This window comes from Fukomys damarensis, unplaced genomic scaffold, assembly GCF_012274545.1.
Source record: "Fukomys damarensis isolate Sample0158 unplaced genomic scaffold, DMR_v1.0_HiC HiC_scaffold_37, whole genome shotgun sequence".
Taxonomy (NCBI): domain Eukaryota; kingdom Metazoa; phylum Chordata; class Mammalia; order Rodentia; family Bathyergidae; genus Fukomys; species Fukomys damarensis.
In genome coordinates, this window is record NW_022900949.1 from 58,937,739 (window position 1) to 58,961,431 (window position 23,693).

The window sequence follows — 23,693 nt, forward strand, 5'->3', positions numbered from 1 at the left end:
TATTTTTTTAATAAACCTTATGTTATAGTTTTTTTAAATCATGATATGTCTAGTGTTCTAGGTATAATAATTTCAAAGAGACTAATATTTTGGAATATAAATTGAGCTGAAGGTAGAAAATCATCTATATAGTATGATAATATATTATGAGAGTACATATATATGTGACTTGAAGAAAAGTTAGAGATATACATTAAAATGTTAATAATTGGGGTTTGTTTTTTTTTACATGATGGAGTTTTAGGTGGTTAAAAAAAATTTTTTTACTCTATTTTAGACTATGAGAAGACAGCGAAATGAAGTTGTAGTTGAATTACGGAAGGTGAGTTTGATTAGTGTTGGTACTTCCAGGTACCAAGATTATGGCATATGTAGTAAATATCAAATCTATATTGTATGTAAAATATGTAATTTGCTATATAACTGAATTTTACTTACTGAATATAGTTAAGGTCTTTTCAGTCTCAAACATTCAGCATTTCTTTGAAAGAAGAAAACTTGTACTGAATTTAAAAAGCTATTGTCAGGATACAACTTGTCCACTAAGAATATAAACAACTTAGCAGATATTTTTGTAATTTTACTTTAAAAGGGTGATAGAGATAGTTATAGTTCTGTTAAAATGGGACAGTACTTATGTCTTGAAAAGAACGTGGTACTTGGAAATTTCACCTACTTTTCGAGTTGAGAATGTACTTGTAAATTTGCCCCAAATTTTGTAAGTGAAACTCGAAGGGCATTTGATTTTTGTAAAGCATTGTTGATTTTTGATTAATTTTGAACTGCCTGATTTTTAAAGTGATAAAGAGAATCTCCCAGATGATATGTAAAGTAGCTTAGTACTTTTAAGTAAAAATATATATAGTTGGTCCTGGCTTAACTATCTTTTTTAGTCCACCGTTTTGTTTTGTTTTATATAGTTCACAGCTCATTGGAAATGTAATATCTGTGGTTTAGGACTCAAATGAGTGTCAGTTAAGTGTTGAATTCACAATTTGATTTAAATTCTGCATTTGAGTGTTACACTAAAAGGTGCTTCATATTTTTTTTATCTAGGCACACACTTGCCTAACTTTATATGACAGTGTTTAGTTTTTTTTAACAAAACTGAAATTCTTTGACTTTTTTTTAAAGAATAAAAGAGATGAACATCTCTTAAAGAGAAGGAATGTACCACATGAAGATATCTGCGAAGATTCTGATATAGATGGAGATTATAGAGTGGTAAGTTATTATTATTCTGGTAACTTAAAACTACCAGTGAAAGATTTCACATAAATACAGCATTTTAAGGTGACTGTTTAACTTAATTTTCTGTGTAATTTTTTTTTCTCAGCAAAATACCTCTCTAGAAGCTATTGTTCAAGTAAGTTGAATTTTTATCCCTCTTCACATTTGTTGTACTCAACTGATTATTGTGTAGCTACATCACAAGCTGTTTTATTTTTTATAGAATGCTTCAAGTGATAACCAAGGAATTCAATTAAGTGCAGTTCAAGCTGCTAGGTAAGTTAAATTTTGAGGACGTTTAAATTTTATATTTTGCACAGTTTTTATTTTGAGTATGGTATAGGAATTCTGCTAATAAAATTTAACTTCAAAAAAAAAGAAAATAGGGCTGGGGATTTAGCTCAACCGTTCGGTTTTTTATAGAATGCTTCAAGTGATAACCAAGGAATTCAATTAAGTGCAGTTCAAGCTGCTAGGTAAGTTAAATTTTGAGGACGTTTAAATTTTATATTTTGCACAGTTTTTATTGAGAGTATGGTATAGGAATTCTGCTAATAAAATTTAACTTCAAAAAAAAAGAAAATAGGGCTGGGGATTTAGCTCAACCGTTCGGTGGCCTGCCTCGCAAGCGCAAGGACCCGAGTTCAATCCCTGTTCAAAAAAAAAAAAAAACTTAACTTCAATGGCCAACAATAAGGAAGTCAGTTTATTTAAAAAAAAAGTTCTCTGCATTTACAGTATAAAAATTGATAGCAATTTAAAGACTCGTGAGTTTAAATACATGTAACTGTACTCTTAAGCTCACAAAAGTTTGATGTGAAAGTCATGATTTAAATACACTGAAGCATTCATGTACCTAATACATAAACATATTAGGGAAAAGTTGATATAACAAGTTAGTGTTGTGGAGTAATAAAAAGGCATTATTTATAAAGCTTTCCCTGTTACTAGTTTATAGGCTTTATTTTATACAATTCATTTACTGGATGTGGTAGCGCATACCTATAATCCCAGCCCTCAGGAGGCTGAGGAAGGAAGATTGCCATGAGTTCAAGGCCACCATGGATACACAGACCCTGTCTCCAAAAAACACACACAAAAAAAGTCAGATTCTTCAAACCCTTACCAAGATAGCTAATTTTGACAATTCTCATATTGATCAAATATTAAATCGAGTTACATATTTTAAGGAAAAAGCCATAAAAACATATTACTGAAACATTTGTATTAATAGCTAGGTTGAGCCAGGCGTGGTGGCACACGTCTGTAATCCCAGCACTCGAAGGCTGAGGCGGGAGGATTACTGTGAGTTTGAGACCAGCCTGGGATACATAGTGAGTTCCAGGTCAGTCTCAACTACATAGTGAGACCCTGTCTCAAAAAACCAAAAAAAAAAAAAAAAAGCTAGGTTTGAGAAGGCTAAAAGTACCATACTACATTATAGCAGTTTTTTGTATATTTGTGAGAATAAAAATAACACCGTATATTATGATCATTAGTGGAAAAGGGACACTTAAGCAAGAAATTGCTCATAGTTAGAATTTCAAAGTGGGAAAAATTTCACAGGTCCATCCAATATCTTACCCATTGTGTAAATCCTTTTTATAACAGTATTATACTTTTCCTATTTTGTGTGTTCTTAAATAACCTAGAACAAATTATAGAATTTCAGGCTTATATTATATGGGTAAAAGAACTTCTTACAGAGGAGTTTGGTACATAGGGAAAGAACAGTGGAACTATTCACAGCTCAAAATTATAATCAGCTCTTTTTAAAATTGTCCTTAGTGAAGCTGTAAATTTTTTTTCTTCACCACCAGTGATCTCTCAAAACCTTGACTGAGGAAGACTAGCTTGATACTTTATTTTTAAACTTTAAAAATTTTCCACTTGTAAGATCTGTGCCATGTGTTATGGAAAATAGTGTGAAAATACTATGAGATACAATTTTCCCTTAAGTTTAGAATCTGAGTACAGAATTACATTTTTTAAAAAGTGATACTCTATATGACTATATATGTATGACTAGTATATCTATATGAGTATGTATGACTATATAGTGTTAGCCACTCTTAGAATTCAAAGATAGTATTATATAAAACAGAACTCAAAATGGACTTTAAAGAGGTAAGAGTTTGTCTAGATGGAAGACAAGATCTTCCTAATATAAAGGATATGAAGGGAAGGGCTTAGAAATGAGACAAATGGTATGACAACTGAGTGTTGAGTTATAGAGAATAAGATTAATTAGGGTAGGTGGAGCCAGCCTGTGGAACAGTTTATAAGTTAGCTCATAGAGTTTGTATTCATAAGGTAAAAAATAAGCAATGCTCAGTTTATGTGGTAGAATGATGTAGTTAAGTGTTCTTAAAATTTACCTTTAAATAGCAGTGCAGGGGATTCCATTGGGTGAAAATTTGTTAGACTATACTGAAGACTTACTAAACCTACAGTCTCCCATCTGTGAAAATAGGCACTGTTTTGTTTTCATCCTGTAAGCTCCATGAGAACAGAGATGCTCTCTATCTTGTTCACCTCAGTATCTCAAGCATCTCTTTAGATATTTTCTTGTTTATTGAAGTTACTCCATTTCTCTTTAGTTTCTAAGTTGAAAGTATTGTTGGGCTTTTATGGCTTTTCAGTGTGTAGAGTAAGAAAAAGAATTGAATACTAGTATCAGCTATAAATGTATACCATCAATATGCCTACTCTTATCTTTTGACTGAGTTGAGACCTAGTAAAAAAATTCTGGCTATTTTGGTGACTTCTTAATTTCTTTCTTAGCAAAATAAATATTATGTTAAAGAAGTTTGCGCACTTGTCATTTTATAAGCCATATTCAGAATTTTATTGAGAGAATTAATATTACGCTAACAAAGCTGGTAAAATGCCTATCATGCTTTTTAAAATTATTGGACATATCTGAAAATCTATTTTGTAAATTAATCTTTTTATAGAGAAAATGTTGCATTATGTAAATTATGAAAAGTAACTCTCAAATATAGTATTTATGCCAAATATTCAGATCTACAATAATATACATCAAATGCAAATTTGATCTTTGGTGGCACATGCCTATAATCACAGCACTTAAGAGGCTGAAACAGGAGTATACCTAGTTTAAGGTCACCCTGAACTACATAGCAAGGTGAGCCTGAACTACACAATGAGACCCCATCTAAAACAATTTTTATATATTTATGTGTGTGTGTGTGTGTGTGTGTTTGAATATCATTATAATAGTATATGCCATTGTTTCACAAGAAGTGTATACCTTACAGGAAACTTTTGTCCAGTGATCGAAATCCACCAATTGATGACTTAATAAAATCTGGAATATTGCCTATTTTAGTCCATTGTCTTGAAAGAGATGACAAGTAAGTACTTTTTTAAAATTTAGAATGTGTCCTTTGAAGCAGTTTCGTCCTTAGGAAGGGACCAAGGGATAGGATTAAAAAGTCAAAGTGAAAAGCGGTACAAAGTATGCTAATACCAAGAAATGAAGGATGGAGCAAAGAAGAATTTCAGAATGCTAAATTTAATGTGTAATAACCAGGTGTGGTGTTGCACACTTGTAATCCTGGCTCTTTGGAAGCTGAGGCGGGAGGATTATCACCAGTTTGAGGCCAGCCAGAGCTACATAATTAATTCAAGGCTAGCCTAAACTGCATAGCAAGCCCCTGTCTCAAAATAATACTAATCTTAACACTACTACTAATAATGTGTAAGCTTTGGAAATTACCAAGAACTAGCTTGATCAAATAGGTGCTTGTCCAGAACTGTTTGAAAATATTAATAAAAAGATGTTACTAAAAATAAAGAAATATTGAAGGTTTTTAGGCTGAATAAATTTTGTGGTTGGTCTAACCCCCGCCTCTTTTTTTTTTTAACCCCTAATGTTGAACGGATAGAACAGAATATTTAATACATGCTAGAAGAAGAAATGAGTGGCAGATACTTGGGCCGTTGTAAAAATCTTTATTGTTGAAAATAATTTGTTATTTTGTAGTCCTTCTTTACAGTTTGAAGCTGCATGGGCTTTGACAAACATTGCATCTGGAACCTCTGAACAAACTCAAGCAGTGGTTCAGTCTAGTAAGTTGGTTATTAATATGATCTTTTAAGTCAATATGTAATTCTCCCAAAGCAATGTAACTATACTATAAAATAATAACTACCCAGTAATATGTAGGGATATTGAATTAGCTAATTTAATTATGTTATTTTAATCATTGTGTTCCAGTGACTGACATTTTCTATTTTGAAAAATTTATTTGGTTACAGTCTAAAACCAAGAACATTTCCTGTTTATAGTAACAGATTACATTATTATTATATTTCATTTTATCTGTAGGGCATCAGTAGAAATAAAAGGAGTTGTACCTATTGTTATACTACTTCTCAACCTTTTTTAATGAAATATCTATCATAATATTTGGAAATCTGTGAAGTAGTCCTATTGAAAAAATGGTTTGAAAGTTTCTTGTTATTATAATAAAACTGCTTTTTTTGTTTTTTGATAACTTGACAGTATCATTATGTTATACTATTTCATTCTTCCACCAAAGAAATTAATAGTTTTAAGGAAGATACTTTTAAAATCTTTTTTAAATGTAAGCAGTGTATTGGTCTAAACTTGTTAAAATCACAAGCAGTAAATTACTTACGATTTGGCAGAGGACAGGAATTTTATCCAATTAATAAGCATTTTATATTTTAATGTATGTGTTCTATTACTTAGAAAAGAAAGCTACCTTAAGCACTTAACATTTTACCACAAGTATAACTCAGGAGCTCATTTGCTTATGTCCTGACTATCCTGAGTGGTGTTCAGGCAGGTATCGCTTCAACCAGTTGATTCTTGTTTGTGTGAGATACACTTGTATGTCTGTTTATTTGGTCTCTATCGACAATTTTTTGCGTATGTTTCTACTTAGAATGTTGTACTTGCCTTTAATGTTTGTTTCTAGTGAAATCTAATAATGAGTTCTGGTTATTTTCTTTTACTAATTTGTTTTGATTTTATTTGTGAAAAATAAATTTTGTGCTGCAATTTATAAAAACTTACTGTAATTAGCTATAATTCTCATACTTCTCTAGAACTCAGTGGTACTGTTTTACTATACAAAATGGACACATTTGAGACACTGAGACTGAATAGAAAGGAAGTGCCAAAAGATCTGCAAAATAAAAACTGAAAAAGGGAGAAGTGTTGGCTTATCAAATAGGAATAGTCTGTTACGAAATGCAAAGACAAAAAAGGTGTGTCCTTACTGTACACTATTCATAATACAGAAATGATAGAACATGAAAGAAAATTTCCAGTAACAGCCAATGATTATAATAATTCTATGGGTGGTGTTGATAAGAGTTAACTAACATCTGTCAAGCTATCCTGTAATCAAAGAGCAAGAAAAAATAATATAAAATATTTATGTAACTTCTGGACCAAACAATATGGAACTCGCTATTTACAATTTAGATTAGGTCTAATAAGCTAAATTGAAAATTAGATAGGGAAATGCCAATCAGGATGTCCATTATCAATGTCAGCACCATTATTTTAGTGGGTAGACATTTGAAATTATGCCACCCACAGAAAAAAGAGGAAAGACCCACATGACAATGTAAAATGTGTTGTTCGAAGAAACACAATAATGGAAAAAAGATAATATTGTCCAGATTGTAACATTGCTTTATGTGTTGAATGCTTTAAGATACACCATGCACAGGAAAATTACTGAGTAAATTTAATAAAATTGTTTTTAGATTTCCTTTATCTTAAAAAAACAAAAAAAAGATATGCAATTTTTGTTCACCTGTATTTAAGTAATTGGACTCGTAAGTTATTAAACCCTACTAAAACTTTTAGTTTTGGATTCAGGTATATTTGTGTGCACATGCGTGTGTTTTAGTTTTGTGTGGTTGATCATTAGGTAACTTATGATTTCATGATGACATCTTATTTTCATTCTCTCCTGTCTTATGTGATCCTTAAAGATTAGAAAAAGGCTTCAACTCTCCTTCTTCTTCCTCCTCTCTCTCTGCTCTCTCTGCTCTTTCTCTCTGCTCTCTCTCTCTACTCCCACCCCTTGAATAAAATAAAATAAAATAAAATAAAATAAAATAAAATAAAATAAAATAAAGAAAAAGCCTTCAAATGTATCACTCTTAGCCTCTCTTTAATATGCCAAAAATAATAGATAATTAAATTACTGTTTATTTAAATAAGCCCGATTGGTCAGCATACACCTAAATTTTATTCCTCAGAAACAGTAAACAGGCTGGAAGAGAGATTAGGTGGAACTCTCAAAGACACTGGTGTAGGAAAAGATTTTATGAAGAAAAACCTCAGTTGCCTGTGAACTACCAAAATCAACAAGTAGGATGTCTTCTTATTAAAAAGTTCCTGCACAGCAAGAGAAACCACCAGTAGTGTGAAGAGACAACCCATAAAGTGGGAAAAAATTTTTATGAGTTGTTCCTCAGACAAAGATCTATATCTAGAATACATAAAGAACTTTAAAAAAATCAGATCCCCAAAATTTAAAGACCGAATCCAAAAATGGAAATCTGAAATGAACAGGCGTGTCTCCAACAGAAACATAGAAATAGCAAATAAACATATAAAAAAATGTTCAATGTCACTGGTTATTTGAGAGATGCAAATGAAAACATTACTGTGATTCCATCTAAATGTTCAATGTCACTGGTTATTTGAGAGATGCAAATGAAAACATTACTGTGATTCCATCTCACCCCAGAAAGAGTGGCTGCTATCATGAAATCAACCAATAACAAATGCTGGTGGGCTGTGGGGAAAGAGGAACCCTCCTCCACTGATGGTGGGAGTGTAGACTGGTGCAACTACTGTGGAAATCATTATGGAGATTCCTCAGAGAACTATGATTGGAAGTCCCATTTGACCCAGCTGTCCCTCTGCTGGGTATCTTCACCAAAGAATTAAAAGAATCATACCACAGAGATATGTGTGCACCCATGTTCATAGCAGCACAGTTTGTAATCGCTAAAACTTGGAAGCTGCCCAATTGCTTGGAGACTGGATAAAGAAGATGTGTTTGTTTTATAAAATGTAGTACTACTCAGTCATAAAGAATGAAAAACTAGAGACATTTATGGCTAAATGAATGCACATTGAGGCAATACTCTTAAAGTGAAGTAAAGAGGACACATGTAAATACCAAATAGTTCTCTATTGTGAAGAACTGAACGTATAAAGAAGAACTAAAAGATACAATAGACTATGTGAAATAGGAAGGAAAGGGGAAGGAGAGGAGAAATGAAAGAAGGGAATGAAATTAATATGAGAAAATGAAAAATAATGGAAACAGTCTTTGTAGCTAGGGAGGGCAGGGAAATGGGGAAAAAATAAAACGAAACAAGATGGATTATGTAAAGGTACAAATTTCCAATGATAAGTGTCTTATACTGTATCCATTAAATGTAACAATAAAATTAATTTTTTAAAAAAACTTTATTGCTTAAGGTAATGTCAGAAGAAAGAAGAGTCATTCGTTCAGTGAATTGTTAATCTGTTCAGATACAGACCTGCTCCCATCCTTGTTAAGCAACAGAAATCATATTTTAATTCACAAGGTTTCATGTGACTCAGGAATCACCAGCCTGTTTACCCATGTGGTGTTAATTTAAATTTTCATACTCAAAAGTTATTTAAACAGTTGGACTTTTACACTCGAAACTTGAGGATAATACTCTATAAAGAAGTACAATTGAAATGAAGTTGGAGGTAGGGGTATAGATTAATGGTAGTGAATGTGCTTAGCATATACAAGGCCTGGGGTTCAATCTCCAGTGTAACCCCTCCAAAATTTGTAATTAAGTCCAGGTTTAATTGTGAATGAAATTTTACGATCCTAATTTGACATTTGTCTGTATATTATTTTGATACTAAATAAGTAGTGTACTAGTCAAAATTCTTCTAATAATGCTATCCTGATAATCATTTAATGAGGATATACTTTCAGTATTTTTTGATAGTCCTCTTATTTTTGAAGTCTTAGCAATTTTGATTCACAGTATAGATCTTCAGCCTTAAGTATTAACTTCTTCTTTCAGATGCTGTGCCACTTTTCTTGAGGCTTCTCCATTCTCCCCATCAGAATGTCTGTGAGCAAGCTGTGTGGGCACTGGGAAATATCATAGGTTTGTGTAAAACTTTTAATCCAGCAGTTGTTATAATCATATATTAGATAATAAAAACAACTACTAGTAGTCCAAAAGGAAAAAGTTTGTCTTAATTACTAGTTTTTGTGAAGTAGCTTATAGAAATTTTAAAACCATGTAACTATATAAGTATAAAGCAATAATAACAAGGACATTTTTGTTGCTTAGATGCCATTTTTTGAAAAAGAATACTAATTATTTGAAGAATTAAGAAATGTGTATGGTTTAGATCTTCTGTTTTATACGGGATCCCTTTTATTTCTCAACTTTCTGTATCAGAGAACATTAAGAAAAAAGAGGAGGCAAAACTTAAACCAATAATTTCCCCATAATGGCAGTTCTGAAAAGAATCCAAAATGAAAATTTGTTTTGCAAACTTTTGTAAATTAAAATTTGTTAATATATAAAATATAATCCCTAATTATGAATCAAAACGAAGTGTATGTAGTCTATTGATGGTCTAAATATTGTCACAGTTACTGTATCTTCCAGATTTTCTCTGTATTATAGGAAGAATAAATACAGTTCTTAGAGTTGTTTTTTAGTAAGAGTCTAACTTAATCCAAACTTAGAAATTCAAAGTGGAATATCATGGATCACTGATACAGCTGATACAGCTAGAAGAACTAGCTACAAAGGGTATGATAAAAGTTGCAGTGCTTTTTCTAGAGGTCTGATTTGGTAAAGGAGAATTTTTAATTTAGATGTGTTTGCTGTGCTGGGGATTGAACCCAGGACCTTCACATTGAGCAACATCCCCAGCCCCTTTTTCCTCTTTTTTTAAGTTTTTACCCTATATTATGATTGACTGACACTTTAATTAATCTAATATCCTCCTTTTTCTCTTGTGACAGTTTTTTTCATATTATGTGAGAATTTTTTTGCTTTGTTTTGGTCTCTTCAGTAGTTGAATTCAAACCCAGGACGAGACACATCTTCCCTTTTTTATTTTTTATTCTGAAACAAGGTTTCACTAATTGCTAAATTGCCCAGACCACACTCAAACTTGCCATCCTTTTTTCTTAGCCTCCCAGAATACTAGGACAAGGATGCACCCTATACCTGGCTTGCTGTACATTATTGTTCTTGGGTAGAAGTAGTTAGTATTGCTTTGATATACTACTTTATTGCCCATTCACTGGGCCAACATGGAAGATGGGATGATTAGGAGTTTTTATGAGAGGATTTCTTTATAAACTGTTTCAGGCATAGGGTATACTGCTATTACGAATTATATTGCATGTGTATCCCAAGTCTCCTTTGTTTATATACCAAGTTTTAGAATCAGTTCAAATATGTAGATGTAAAAAAATTAAGTGTCTTATCTCTGGATGTGATAGTCTAAGGAAAAATGTTCTTACTTATCCCGACATGTAGATACAAACTTTAGTATGCTATCAGTTATGTGGAGAGCTTTTTAAAACAGAATCCTGGCTCCAAAACCTTTCTGCTTTAATAAAACAGCTTAAGCCCCCAAAAAATCACATTGGAAATCATTACTCTGGTAGCGTTTAGTTCTTTTTTTCTGAATATACACAATAATTTACAGTCCATATTTTTTTATATTCTCGTGAGACTATAAGTCAAATTCTACACATACTTTTTCTTCATTTTTTTATCATACAAAAGTTTTAACAGTACCATTCAGACAGAAAAATAGCAGTTCTCAAGGCACAGTATTTTTTTATTTGAAACTATGTAATCAAACCAATGCAGATATATTAGGTAATTAAAACAGTGTTACCCCTGTACAAATGGAAAAAAATTGTTTAACATTTCTAGATCAATATGACTAATTTTTGTACAATGTCAATTCAACCACACATTATTGTAAAGAATTCTTAGGCTTCCAGAGTTTAAATGACATGTACATTTCATAAGTAGGCAGTTTATAAAACTGAAGATATAAATTGTATGCAGAAAAATACCTTAGCACCAAATGTACTTCTCTTAGCTCAAAGACCTAGAATGTGAACTTAATTGTTAACATTCCTAAAGCTTTAATATAAAACTAAATATATAGTCTGAATCAAATACCAGAAACAGCATAGTGTACCCAGTGCTTTGTGTTTTCTGAAAATGCTTACCGTTGATATGGTTTATTGAACTGATTCGTTTTACAGGTGATGGACCCCAGTGTAGAGATTATGTCATAAGTCTTGGAGTTGTGAAGCCTTTACTTTCATTTATAAGTCCATCTATTCCTATAACATTCTTAAGAAATGTTACTTGGGTTATGGTCAATTTATGTCGCCACAAAGACCCACCACCACCAATGGAAACCATTCAGGAGGTAAATGCATTTTTGAGAATAGATAATTGTATGTGTGTGTGTGTGTGTGTGTTTTCCAGTAACAGGGTTCAAAATCAGGACCTTGCACTTGCCAGGCACGCTCACACAGTACTGCTGAGCTACATCCTTGGCCCCCTTTATGTGTGTTTTAAATCTGTGTGTTTTTCTTTTCAGATTCTTCCAGCCCTTTGTGTTTTAATTCATCACACAGACGTAAATGTGAGTAAATATGTCTCTTCTATTTATATATATATATGTATATATACATATATGTGTGTGTGTGTGTGTGTGTATGTTCATGTATAGGGCTCCTCCTATGACATACAAATATATAAATATAATTTTAGTAAAGCCTGTACAAAGTTGCCAATTAATTTCTCTCACTAAGGTCTGTTTTTAATTGTTGAGGTTTTTTTTTGTGGCAGCTTATTTTGGCAGCTTTGCTATTGAGAGCATATACACATAGTGATGTTTTTGTGTGAGATAATGAAATATTTGACTATATATTATATATGAAATTGTATTCATATGCATAACCATGAAAATCAGTTGCCCTTTAATTTCATTTTTTTATTTCTCCAAATTATAAGGACTTTTCGGCTTTACTTAATATAAAGACAGCTCTTGATTATACAAACAACATGGGGGGAAAAATCAATACTGACCAGATTTTAACATCACAAATATATCTTGCTTATTCTTATTAATGCAGATGACAAAGGAAAACGTAACCCAAGGAGTGAAATCAGTTGCCCTTTAATTTCATTTTTTTATTTCTCCAAATTATAAGGACTTTTCGGCTTTACTTAATATAAAGACAGCTCTTGATTATACAAACAACATGGGGGGAAAAATCAATACTGACCAGATTTTAACATCACAAATATATCTTGCTTATTCTTATTAATGCAGATGACAAAGGAAAACGTAACCCAAGGAGTGAATGAAGTAGAAAACTTCCCTGATTGCTTATAAAAGCCAGACTAGCCTTTAATATGTTTTGTTTTGTTTTTTTTAAACTGACAATATGGGCTAGGGCTATATGTCAGTAGTAGAGCCTTTGTCTGGCATGAACGCTACCAGTCAGAAACTTTAAATTTTTTTGGTCCCGGGATAGAAAGAACTCAGGACCTTGCACTTCTGAGGCCAGCATTGAGCCACTGAGCTAAATCCCTGGCCCTACCAGCCAGAAACTTGTATGGTTCTTTAAAAATAGTTTAACAGCTGTGAGCAGCTTGTATGCTGTAGTTTCAGTCACTAAGAAGACTGAGCTTTGAGGATCTCTTGAGTCCAACAGTTTGAGACAAGCCTGGCAACATAGCAAGACCTTGTCTTAAAAAAATTGCTGTGGTCCCCAGTGTTTGAGCTGTTGTATTTCTTTAGTTTCTAGGCCCCTAGTTCTCTGATGGAATCCCTTAATGAGTATGTAGTTCCAAATAACCTAGTATCTTAAGTGTGCATGAGCAATTTTTGGTTTGGACTCCTGATAGTGGAACTATGTGATTAAACTATAAATTTTAACATTTTGCATTTGAAAGATTTTCGGGAGAGATTAATCTCAAAGCTTATATCTCTACTGGCAAATCACATATCTTGGTTGACTCCTCAGAAGTGTGTTCTGTCTGTCCCTATATAGAAGAGATTATTACTCTTATTTTCTTACCTTTGAAGTAGCTTGAAGAATTTCTCAGATTGCATTATTCTTTTCAGTAACATCTTTAGTAAATAATATTGTTTATTAAATGATGTTTAAAAGTAAAATCTTAGATAAGCAGTAGTAGCAAATTCTTAAATCAGGTCATCAAAAAAATTCTTAAAAATCAAAATACTATTGACATAACGTAAGTGAAATGCTGATATTACACTGTACTTAGAAAACTTGCCATAGAATATAAATTTTATCTGATACACAAGGTATAAGAGAGATCTAGTTTGTTTTCAGGTATAATTTGGATCTAGGCTCATTAATGACTTACTTAGCAATGGGCCTTTTAAAAAATACATTCAGTTTTTATGATTGTCATAAGTAACTCGAGGGATTGGGAGTTAAGGCTCAGTGGTGAACACTTGCCTAGCATGTGTGAGACCCTGGGTTCCATCCTTAGCACCACGAAAATAGCAATAAAAACCATACGTGACTTGATGCTTTATGCCTGTGCCAACAAATTTTAGCATACTTGAATACTACAGAAAAAGAACTAGTTCTATTAGAAGTTTGAAATTCAGTTGTTTTATGTAATATATCTACTTTGTGTGAAGTCTTTCTTTTGACATCTTTTTACATTAAAAATACCTTTAGAGCTTTGTTGAATTTCTGAAAGAACAGTAATAAAGTACTATTTTGCCTTCATATAGTGTGTGTTCCAAAAAGGCTTTGGAAGTAAAGTTCCAGGCACAGTTATTCTGTGGGTTTTGTCAGTAATTATATTATTTAAATATAGCAGTAAAATAATTTTCATACTATCTTTTGGCCATAACTTGTAACTAGGATTTAAATCCAAAGATGACTTGCTGTACTTGAAAATATAATCATTAAAAGATTGTAGGCTATTTTTGGTTTAAGTTACAGAGGGTTCTTTTCTCTTTCTTTTTTTTTTGATACAGGGTTCTCACTAAGTTGCCCAGGCTGGGCTCAAACTTAGGGGATCCTCCTGCCTCAGCCTCCCAGGGTGCTGAGATTGATTGTGTGCCACCACACTCAGCTTGCCTCCAATTTTATAAGGCAAGGCAAACTGGTTGGAGAAGATGAAACTACCGTAATACTGATACTGGTTTAGTCCTTAGGTATACTTGAATGGTACTGTTGATAGGGATTTCCTTGAATATAGTCCAGATAATTTAAACCACTGTATGTATTATATACATAATAGTCTTTCCAACCATATACATTAGTCATGAAGTCATAGACCTATTATACCTCAACCTGAGCATTTGAGAGAAAAGATTTTTTTTCTGTCCTGTTTCATATGCTATGTAGTGTGTGTAGCTTAATAACTAAAGATTGAATACCAGTCTGGGACTAGAACCATAATTAATCAAAAGTTCAGTGAATTGAGGTAAGAGAAAAAAATGAAGAAAGAAGATAGCAAAACAATCTTAGAGTGGTTGTATGTTTAAGAATTATTGGGCTGGGGATTTAGTTCGGTGGCTCTGGTGCCTGCCTCGCAAGTGCAAGGTCCTGAGTTTGAATTCTGGTACCAAAACAAAAAGAATTATTGAAATAAGAGGGCACATGAAAAGGATTAATATGGGTTATGTATGTGTACCAACTCCCCACAATGAATGTAATCATTATGTACTACAAACCTATACTAATAAAATTTTTAAAAGACAATTTAAATTGAGGAAATATTGAAGCATTATTTGAATTTTCATTTTTCTTACCAGATATTGGTAGATACAGTCTGGGCCCTGTCTTACCTTACTGATGCTGGCAACGAACAGATACAGATGGTAATAGACTCTGGAATAGTTCCTCATTTGGTTCCTCTACTCAGCCACCAGGAAGTTAAAGTGCAGGTAAGTTTGTTCTTAATAAGTTTTTCTTACCACTAGTTGCTTTTAGCATGGTTTTCAAAAAGGGACAATTTCAATAATTGAAAATATATTCTTAATATTATAACATCTGAGATGAAAATCCCTGTTCTAAAAAAAAAAAAAAGTAGAGCGCTGCAGTTCAATAAGAATCTTTCGGGCCAGGGTTTTAAGCTCTGTGGTGCTTACCACCTACCTCAAGTGCAAGGTCCTAAGTTCAATCCCTGGTTCCAAAAAAACAAAAACCAAAGAAATCTTTTTTCCCCTGCCAAGAAAGTGAGGGGGGGTTGCTCCATGCAGAGTATTGATTCCTGATGTACTCTATACAGCAACATGGGTGACATCTGAAATGAGTGCTGGCTTTTTCGTCTCTGACTCCCCCACACCTCTCAATTATTTAATTTTTTCTAATTGTATTCTTTTATTTTTAAATCCTATATAAAATATTCCACATAGTATTTATTAGTAATATTTATTAGAATAATATTTTAAGGACTTTCATCCAGTAAAAGCTAGAAAGAAGTGAAAATTCCAGCCAGCTCTCACTACTTTCATAAGGTAGTATATTTTCATTGATAATGGCTCAGAGTTTATAAAGTAAAATAATAGCATAAGGAAAACTGTTAACCTACGTCACAATGCTGTTTGGATATCAGAATCAGTTGTGGAACTTAAAGAAAATATGTAATAAAATTTTCCTTGCTCAACCCCTAAAAGTTCTATATTTTAGTAAAAGCATGCTATTTCCTAGAAATAGAGTTTAAAAAGCTCTTCAGGGCTGTCATGGTAGTATATATCTGTAATCCCAGCACTCTAGGAGGTTGAACAGGAGGGTCACAAGTTGGTTCCCAGTCTGGGAAACTTCATGAGACCCTGTCTCAAAAACAAAACACAAAAAAATTTTTTTTTTAAAGGTTGAGGATGTAGCTCAATGTGAAGGCCCTAGGTTCAATTCCTAGTACCACTGAACAAACAAAAAGTTCCTGGGTGATAAGGAATTGAAAACACTTTAAAGACAGAGTGAGCACTTAACTAAACTTAAAAAGTTAATTAATAGAACAGTTTGTTATTTAGAGGTATTTGTGACTTAAGCATTCTTGCTATATGTTTATATTGAGTTTGCATTTCTCAGATTTGTTACTTAAATCTCAGTATAGGGTTTGGGATGGTTTTTTGTTTTGCTTTCATAGTGTATCTTCAGGTTTAATACAGGACTTGGAATTAGGGCTTGAGAAAATAGCTTAGAATTTTTCTTTAGGTAGTGCCCAGTGAATTTAACATTCTCTAGATTATAATAAGAGCCAACAAGCAATTCCACCTCTATGTGTATATGCAAGAAAACCAAAAACACATGGCAACACAAAAAGTTGTACATAAATATTCATACAAGCCTTATTCCTAATATCCAAAAAGTAGAAACAGTTCATATGTGGATTACCTAATGAATGATTAAATAAAATGACACAGCCACAGAGTAGAATGCTATTTAACCATGAAGAGAAATGAAGTACTGTACTGATGCATAACATGAATTTGTTTCTGTTCTGTAGAATGCCCAGGATACACAAATCCGTAGACATAGGCATAGTGGTTGTCAAAGACCTGGGGTGAGGACAGTGAGGGTAACAGCTAATAGATGTGTGTATTTTGGAGATGATGAAAATGTTTTGGAATTAAATATTGATAATGGTTGTGCAACTTTTATTTCACCAAAAATAGAATTGTACTGTAAAAAGGTGTGTTTTTGGAAAACGCCTGGGTTATTTGTCTTGTAGAGTGAAAAATTAGAAGAAAAGCTTTAACTTAGAAAATTACTTAGTGCAACCTAGAAAAATAAGTCAAATTTTATGATACTGAAACCTTAAAATTTCTATTTTTAATTTTTTAAAATTAATCTATCTTATTTTTTGAAGGGGGCACTAATTGCTATCTGTCTTTATCCTTTGTCATTTGTCTTCTCTTACAGTAATTTAACTATGTCAAGTTTAATTCCTGTGGTGTCTCTAACCACATTTACTCTGGAAGCTAGGGCAAGAGGATCACAAGTTCAAGGCCAGCCCAAACAGTTTAGCAGGACTCTCTTTCAGAATAAAGAATTGAGCATGTAGCCCTTACCTAGTGTATACAAGACCCTGGGTTCAATCCATGCTACCATAAATAATAAAAGCTATTTAAATCTACAATTTGTATCTTATGTCTCTGTTCTTAAATCAGTGTCTGACACAAAGTAAGTGTTCAGAAAGGATAGGTATGTTAGAATGTCCCAATATAACTGTTTTAATAATGAGTACTTCACAGTAAACAACAGCTCATTAAATTGTTTTACGTTTCAGACTGCTGCACTTCGAGCTGTGGGTAACATTGTTACAGGAACTGATGAGCAAACACAAGTAGTTTTGAACTGTGATGCTCTTTCACACTTTCCAGCACTCTTGACACATCCCAAAGAGAAAATTAATAAAGTAAGTATTTGTAAAATTAAGGTCCCAAAAAATGTCTGAGAGATTGAGATTGAAAAAATAAAATAGTTTGCTCTTTATAACAAAGATTGGTATATGACTTTTCCATATATAAAACAAATCAAGTACAAAGTACTTTATTTTTATTAATTTGGCATTGCTGGGGATCTAACCCAGAACCTCATGCATGCTAAACATGTGATACATTGCTGTGTTACACTCTGATCTGTGCAATACATTTTTGGCTCTCTTGGAAATGATGAAATAGAGATATGTGGGTGTCGAATGTTGCATGACTGAAAATTTTAATAGTCTGTTAAGTAATTCTTTTAGTTAATATTTTATAGTTAGTTAATAGAGTGTGTGTGCATGTGTGTGTGCTTGAGGTGGTTAGGAAAGGGGGCACTGAATGGTGATGCTGATATTGGAGTGCATCTGAGGCTGTTGTAGAAATAACATGGGTTGTTGATTACAACATTGCCAGTGATTATAACCCAAGAACAGCTCACCTAACTAGCCTAGCACCCCAAAATCTCTAACAGGTTCATTAAACGTGGTCCTGTGATCTGATCCAAAAGAGCCTACCTAGTGTACCCTAGCCAATACTGATTTTTTTTAGAGTAAAACTTCTTTTACCAGTTTTAGAAATAGAAAAAATGTTGCCTTTTAGTAAATTGGTAAATTCTAATAATATCCTGCATAGCATGTTTGGGAGATACTGTCTTGTTTCTTGCTAACTGTGGCTTCAGTAGCGCATTTATTAACTTTGAAACTTGAGAAACACTTGGGACTGCCATCGTCTTGGAAAAAGTTCAGCTCTGTTGTGGTGTAAAGGATAGCATTAAAAGATCATTAGGACAGACCAAGAAAGCAGTCAAGCACTGGTTACATTTTAGCTCTTGAGAGAAATGGTGCAGCTAAATAGTACGCATGCTAGCACGGCGCAGTGATGGTGAAGGTTGCAAGTACTCAAAGGAAAAGGAAGGAGAATTACAAGTTCAGGGTCATTGTGAGCAACATAGCAAGATCTCATCTCAAAACACAAATTACAATTATACTAAAACAACTCACTTTCTTTTTTGATGTCTCCATTGTCTTGATAATTGAGTACTACTTTGGCTATAATTCTTAATTGGGGTAGGATATAGAGAATAAAGCCCTTTACTATATATGAGAGAGAAGGGCACTGTATCTCATTTATATCACAACTCATCAATTCCTCAGTATTATTTCAGCCAAGGTGCTTTTGAGTTTGGAACCTTCCCCTTTAAACATTCTTTCAGCATTAATTCATATGATTTGAATTAGGAACATTAGTAATTTGTCCCAAGAAATAATGGAAAAGGGGGCATAAGGATTAAGATTTTTATTATGGAACTTGGTTAGTAATAAAAATTATTTGGACACTGTAGTGAATACTTTTTTTCTTAGCTTAAATACAGATTTACTTTTTAATGAGAAATATTGAAAGGATCTTATTCTACAGGAAGCAGTTTGGTTCCTATCTAACATCACTGCAGGAAATCAGCAGCAGGTTCAGGCTGTAATTGATGCCAATCTTGTACCAATGATAATACACCTTTTGGATAAGGTAAGAAAATTATCTTGTATGTATCTGAGTAAGGGGAAGGAATGTGACAAATTATGTGAATGTAACTTTAAAGTACTTTACAAAATTGCCTCACATAATTTAAACTTGTACGATTAAGGATTATCTCCATTTGACTGATGAAGAAACTGATAAGGCAAATAAATTACCTAACAAGTAGCAAGTTAAGTATGCATTAATTGTATACTATATATCTCGTGCACATATTAACATTTTGAGAGATAATTTACAGTCAATCACATGAGAATTTCTTCTGAATGACTGTAATTGAAGAAATATTTCTGTGTCTTCTATTTTTCTGTATTTCCTGTAAATTAATAGATGAAATTTACTATTTTAAGCAAGAATATTTTGTTTACTGCTCCATATTTCTTGATGAGTCACATCAAGTGTAATGTCCTATATCCATTAAGATTGAGTGATCTCAGATATTTTCAACTTACTATACCAGATGATTGGAAAGTCCTAACCATCATTCTTAGTGTTTTGTTTTTGTTTTTTGGTACTGGGGGTTGAACTCGGGACTTTGTGCTTGCAAGGCAGTCAGCAAAACCACTGAGCTACATCCCTAGCCCTGTTTTTAGGTAATTATTGATAGTCCTTGCCTGGATCCCTTATTTTACTAGGACTTTCTAATTGCATCATTCTTTGTATATTGTTCATGATACTTTAATAAAGAGCTTTTTTTTATGAGCTGTTGCTTACTCTAAAATATAGTTAGCATAAAAATGGCAAGACAGGCACTATAGGAGGCTAAGGTAGGAGGATTGCAAGTTCAAGCCCATCCTGGGAAACTTATGGACTTAGCAAGACCCTACTTCAAAGTAAAATATTAACAAAAAGGCTTAAAATATAGTTAAGTGTGAAGGCCCTGGGTTCAATCCCCAGTACTGCAAAAAGAGAAGTAAGAGGAAGAAAAGGAAGTGGGGCAAGACAAAGGTTTCTTTTTTTTTATCAGTTATTTTTTCAGTCTCTGTGATGTGGTTTCCTAACAACCTCAAAAGGAGACCAGAATGAATTTTTTTAGTGTCGTTAGGAAATTGAGTTTTTAATACATGTTTTTCATGTCTCATTTCACTCCCCTTTTGACATACAGATTGTCCCTGATCAGTGGGAATTTCTTAAAGTTTGTACCTGTGTCTTTTTTATGTTACATGATAATTTTTTAGAGCTTCCTATCTTTTTAGTATGACATGATTACCAGGCTTACCTTGTATACAGTATTTTTAGACCTAGTTCAGTAATTAACTATTTCTCTACGGTTTGATTCTTTTTTAAAGAGTATAGTATTAAAGGATCATAGTTCAGGTGAGAAGGAAATCGTTAAAAGTTGTCATTATTTCTAAGTTTGAGTAAATAAATGCTAAGTATTTCTGTAGAACATGAAAGATAAATAATGAGTTCATGAACATAAGGTTTCATAAGTGAACTGTTAGTGAAAAAAAGCCATTAAAAATATAGGATGCTTATAATAACAGGATTATCTTACATATTTTTAAGTATATCATGATAAGTATCCTAAAGGACAAAATAAAACCTGCTCATTTTCAGCCTAAAAGATGCAAATCTAAATACTGTATATCATTTTATATATCTAAATTATTTTATCAAAATAAGACCACATTGCTACTAACAATGTGACTAACAAAAATAACTTTTTAAGGTTTCTTTGAGAGCTTTTTTTTTTTTTCTTTTCTTAAACTGATTCTCTGTTGTCATCAACTGCACACTCAAGTTATTTCTTTTTGTTTCTTTGAGGGGATAACTGGTTTATTTTAATTTTTGTTAACCTTGTGTACCTTGTTGCAAGACACATGCAAAAATTTGATTTCAACTTTTGCCCCTTCCTGTTGTCTTTCTAGTTACAGAATCATTATTAGTTTTTGGTTTAGCCTTCCATTGTTTTTTTGTTTTGTTTTGAAAATAAAAGCAAATCTATATGTAAATGCTTGTTTCCACTCTTTCTTAGACAGAAAACAGCATACTCTGTTTTACCACATTTTTTTTTTTTTTTAGCATATCCTGGAGATCACTCCCATAGCAATGACTAGAGAACATTATTCCATTTCTGTTTTTATCTCTTTCATCCTAGTTATATTACTGCATTGAATGGATGTGCTATAATCAGTCAATCTATTACTGGTGACATTTGAAACATTCTAGTGTTTTGCTCTTGCTGTTAAAAATAGTGCTGCTTTAAAGAATAGCTTAGGGTTTTTTTCCAGGTTATATTTAGGATTCTTGGATCTACAAATTAACGTGTAAATTTTACTGTGTCATACTAGTTCCCCTCTGAAGGATTTTACTCTGCACTTCTGCCTGCCTTACTGACATGTATTTGGATTTTCTCAATCTGATAAATATGAAATGGTATCTCACTACTGCTTTAATTTGTATTGCTCTTATTTATACGTATGGGGTTTTTTTGTTGTTGCTGTTTTGGGGTTGTTTTGTTTTGCTTTGTTTTTGGTACCAGGGATCAAACTCAGGACTGTGCTTGCAAGGCAGGTGGCAAAACCACTGAGCTAAATCCCTGGCCTTGTATTTTTTTCTTAATATAACATTTTTCCAGATTGCTAATCTTTTCAGTTATTAATAGCTGCTTATTATTTTACTTATTAGTTTTTAGTTATGCCTCTTATTACTGAGAATTTTAGTTGCCTTTATTTTTTACTGTTGTGGTGCTTCTATGACCATGTAAAGAAAGATGTAATATTACTTTAAAAGCAAATTCTTTTCTAAATTCTCAAAGGGAAGTTACTAAAATCATACATGTATATTATACACACAGACACACACACACACCTTCTAAAATTATTTTCAGCTAGATTCAGTGGCACACATAGTGTGATCCAGATCATCCTCAGGCAGCTTCAGCAGGAAGATTCTATGTTCAAGGCTGGCCTTTGCAAATTAGTGAGACCCTATCTCCAAAAATGATAGAAACAACAAAAAGCCCCAAAGTATTGACAAATAAATAAATTAAATATTTTTAAATGTCTTTTATTTATAAATGTATTTAAATATTTACTTTAAAATATTTTAATGTGTACTTTGTAATGAAATTATGGATTTTTTTCCAAATTTGTTCTACTAATTTTATTTTTTTATTGTCAATTTCACTTAACCTGATAATATTTATCAGTAATATCAAGTCTATTTTCAAGAGACTTCACAAAGAAAGAGTTTATATGTGTTTGGTGTACAGTGTGTGTAGATCAAGATTTACCATAGCTAAATGTATGCGTGTGTGTGTGTGTGTGTGTGTGTGTGTGTGTGTGTGTGTGTAAAAGCTAGAAGGAAAATGGAAAGTAAAGTGTTGTAAAATCATCTCAATACATTTTTTTCCAGTTTATCTTGTATTACAATTATAAGCCTTTGCTTTGTTTTTTTGCAGGGGGATTTTGGAACTCAGAAAGAAGCTGCTTGGGCCATAAGTAACTTAACAATTAGTGGAAGGAAAGATCAGGTAAGTTTAGCTTTTACTTCTCAAAACTGGTAAAATACAGTACTGATAATTATAATGTTTAGATATAGATTAAATTGTAGTTTAAAATAACAGCAGGATAACTTTCTATGATTTTTTTTTTTCCTTAAGATGGGAGTTGTTTTTCACATAGAACTATCACCTTGATTTTCTGTAGTTGTATTTTATAGAAGATAGGTATCCTTTTTTCTACCTTCATTTAATGGTAAGGATTGAACCTAAGATCTCATGTATGCCATCTAAATACTCTTACTACTGAGTAAAACCATCAAGACCCCCTGCAAGAATTCTCTAATCTGTGGCAAGATCATAAAGCCTATGGTCAGAGTTTTTGTTGTTTAAGTTCACCTGGGCAACTCTGCTCAAGAATCTATCTCAAAATAAAAAATTGGAAAGTGTTAAGGTGTAGCTCAGTGGTAATATGCCCCTTGGGTCAACCCTCCAGTGCTATCAAAAAATTAAAATTAAAAAATCAGCACAGCAAAAAATTCACTAGCAGCAAAAGAAGTGAGAGAGCCAGGATTTAGCTGAGTGGCACTGGCCGTGCCTCACAATCTCAAGGTCCTGAGTTTCATCCCCAGTACCCTCCCCCACAGAAAAAACTCAACCAGACAGCTGGGAATAAATAGGACATAGAGTGAACCTGAGATGCTTAGGGTATAAAATTTAAAGAGGCATTCGCTCTTGGGGCCATACAAGGGGCAAAACTTAAATATTGTGCCAAATGGCTTAGACCTTTTCACAGAGCAGGTGGATTTGGAGCTTTGTGTCAGTCAGTTCAAAACTTGTCACAAAAAAGCTGTGGACTAATGGTAAGCAGTAACTTGATTTAAATATGAATACAAAGCATAATTGAAGTGAATCCCTGGAAATAAT

The 23,693-nt window shown here is 32.8% G+C and overlaps 1 protein-coding gene and 1 non-coding gene across 4 annotated transcripts in view; both read left to right on the forward strand.

The window, feature by feature from the left end:
• The first annotated feature begins 267 nt into the window (after positions 1-267).
• Kpna4 (karyopherin subunit alpha 4) overlaps positions 268-23,693 on the forward strand; it is a 29,807-nt gene continuing 6,381 nt past the window's right edge. For 2 of the 3 annotated variants that reach the window (XM_010623177.2, XM_033759452.1), the window contains exons 1-13: positions 268-322; positions 1,135-1,224; positions 1,337-1,366; positions 1,654-1,706; positions 4,512-4,607; positions 5,240-5,325; positions 9,328-9,414; positions 11,559-11,728; positions 11,903-11,947; positions 15,116-15,247; positions 17,596-17,724; positions 19,208-19,312; positions 22,728-22,799. In XM_010623177.2, the coding sequence (XP_010621479.1) occupies positions 281-322; positions 1,135-1,224; positions 1,337-1,366; positions 1,654-1,706; positions 4,512-4,607; positions 5,240-5,325; positions 9,328-9,414; positions 11,559-11,728; positions 11,903-11,947; positions 15,116-15,247; positions 17,596-17,724; positions 19,208-19,312; positions 22,728-22,799 (1,137 nt within the window). In that variant the 5' untranslated portion in view covers positions 268-280. Of the gene's footprint in view, positions 323-1,134; positions 1,225-1,336; positions 1,367-1,453; positions 1,507-1,653; positions 1,707-4,511; positions 4,608-5,239; positions 5,326-9,327; positions 9,415-11,558; positions 11,729-11,902; positions 11,948-15,115; positions 15,248-17,595; positions 17,725-19,207; positions 19,313-22,727; positions 22,800-23,693 lie in introns of all 3 variants that reach the window. The other variant, XM_010623179.2, reaches the window with a different exon arrangement.
• Positions 17,973-18,296, forward strand: LOC117284542. The gene has a single exon (XR_004515653.1).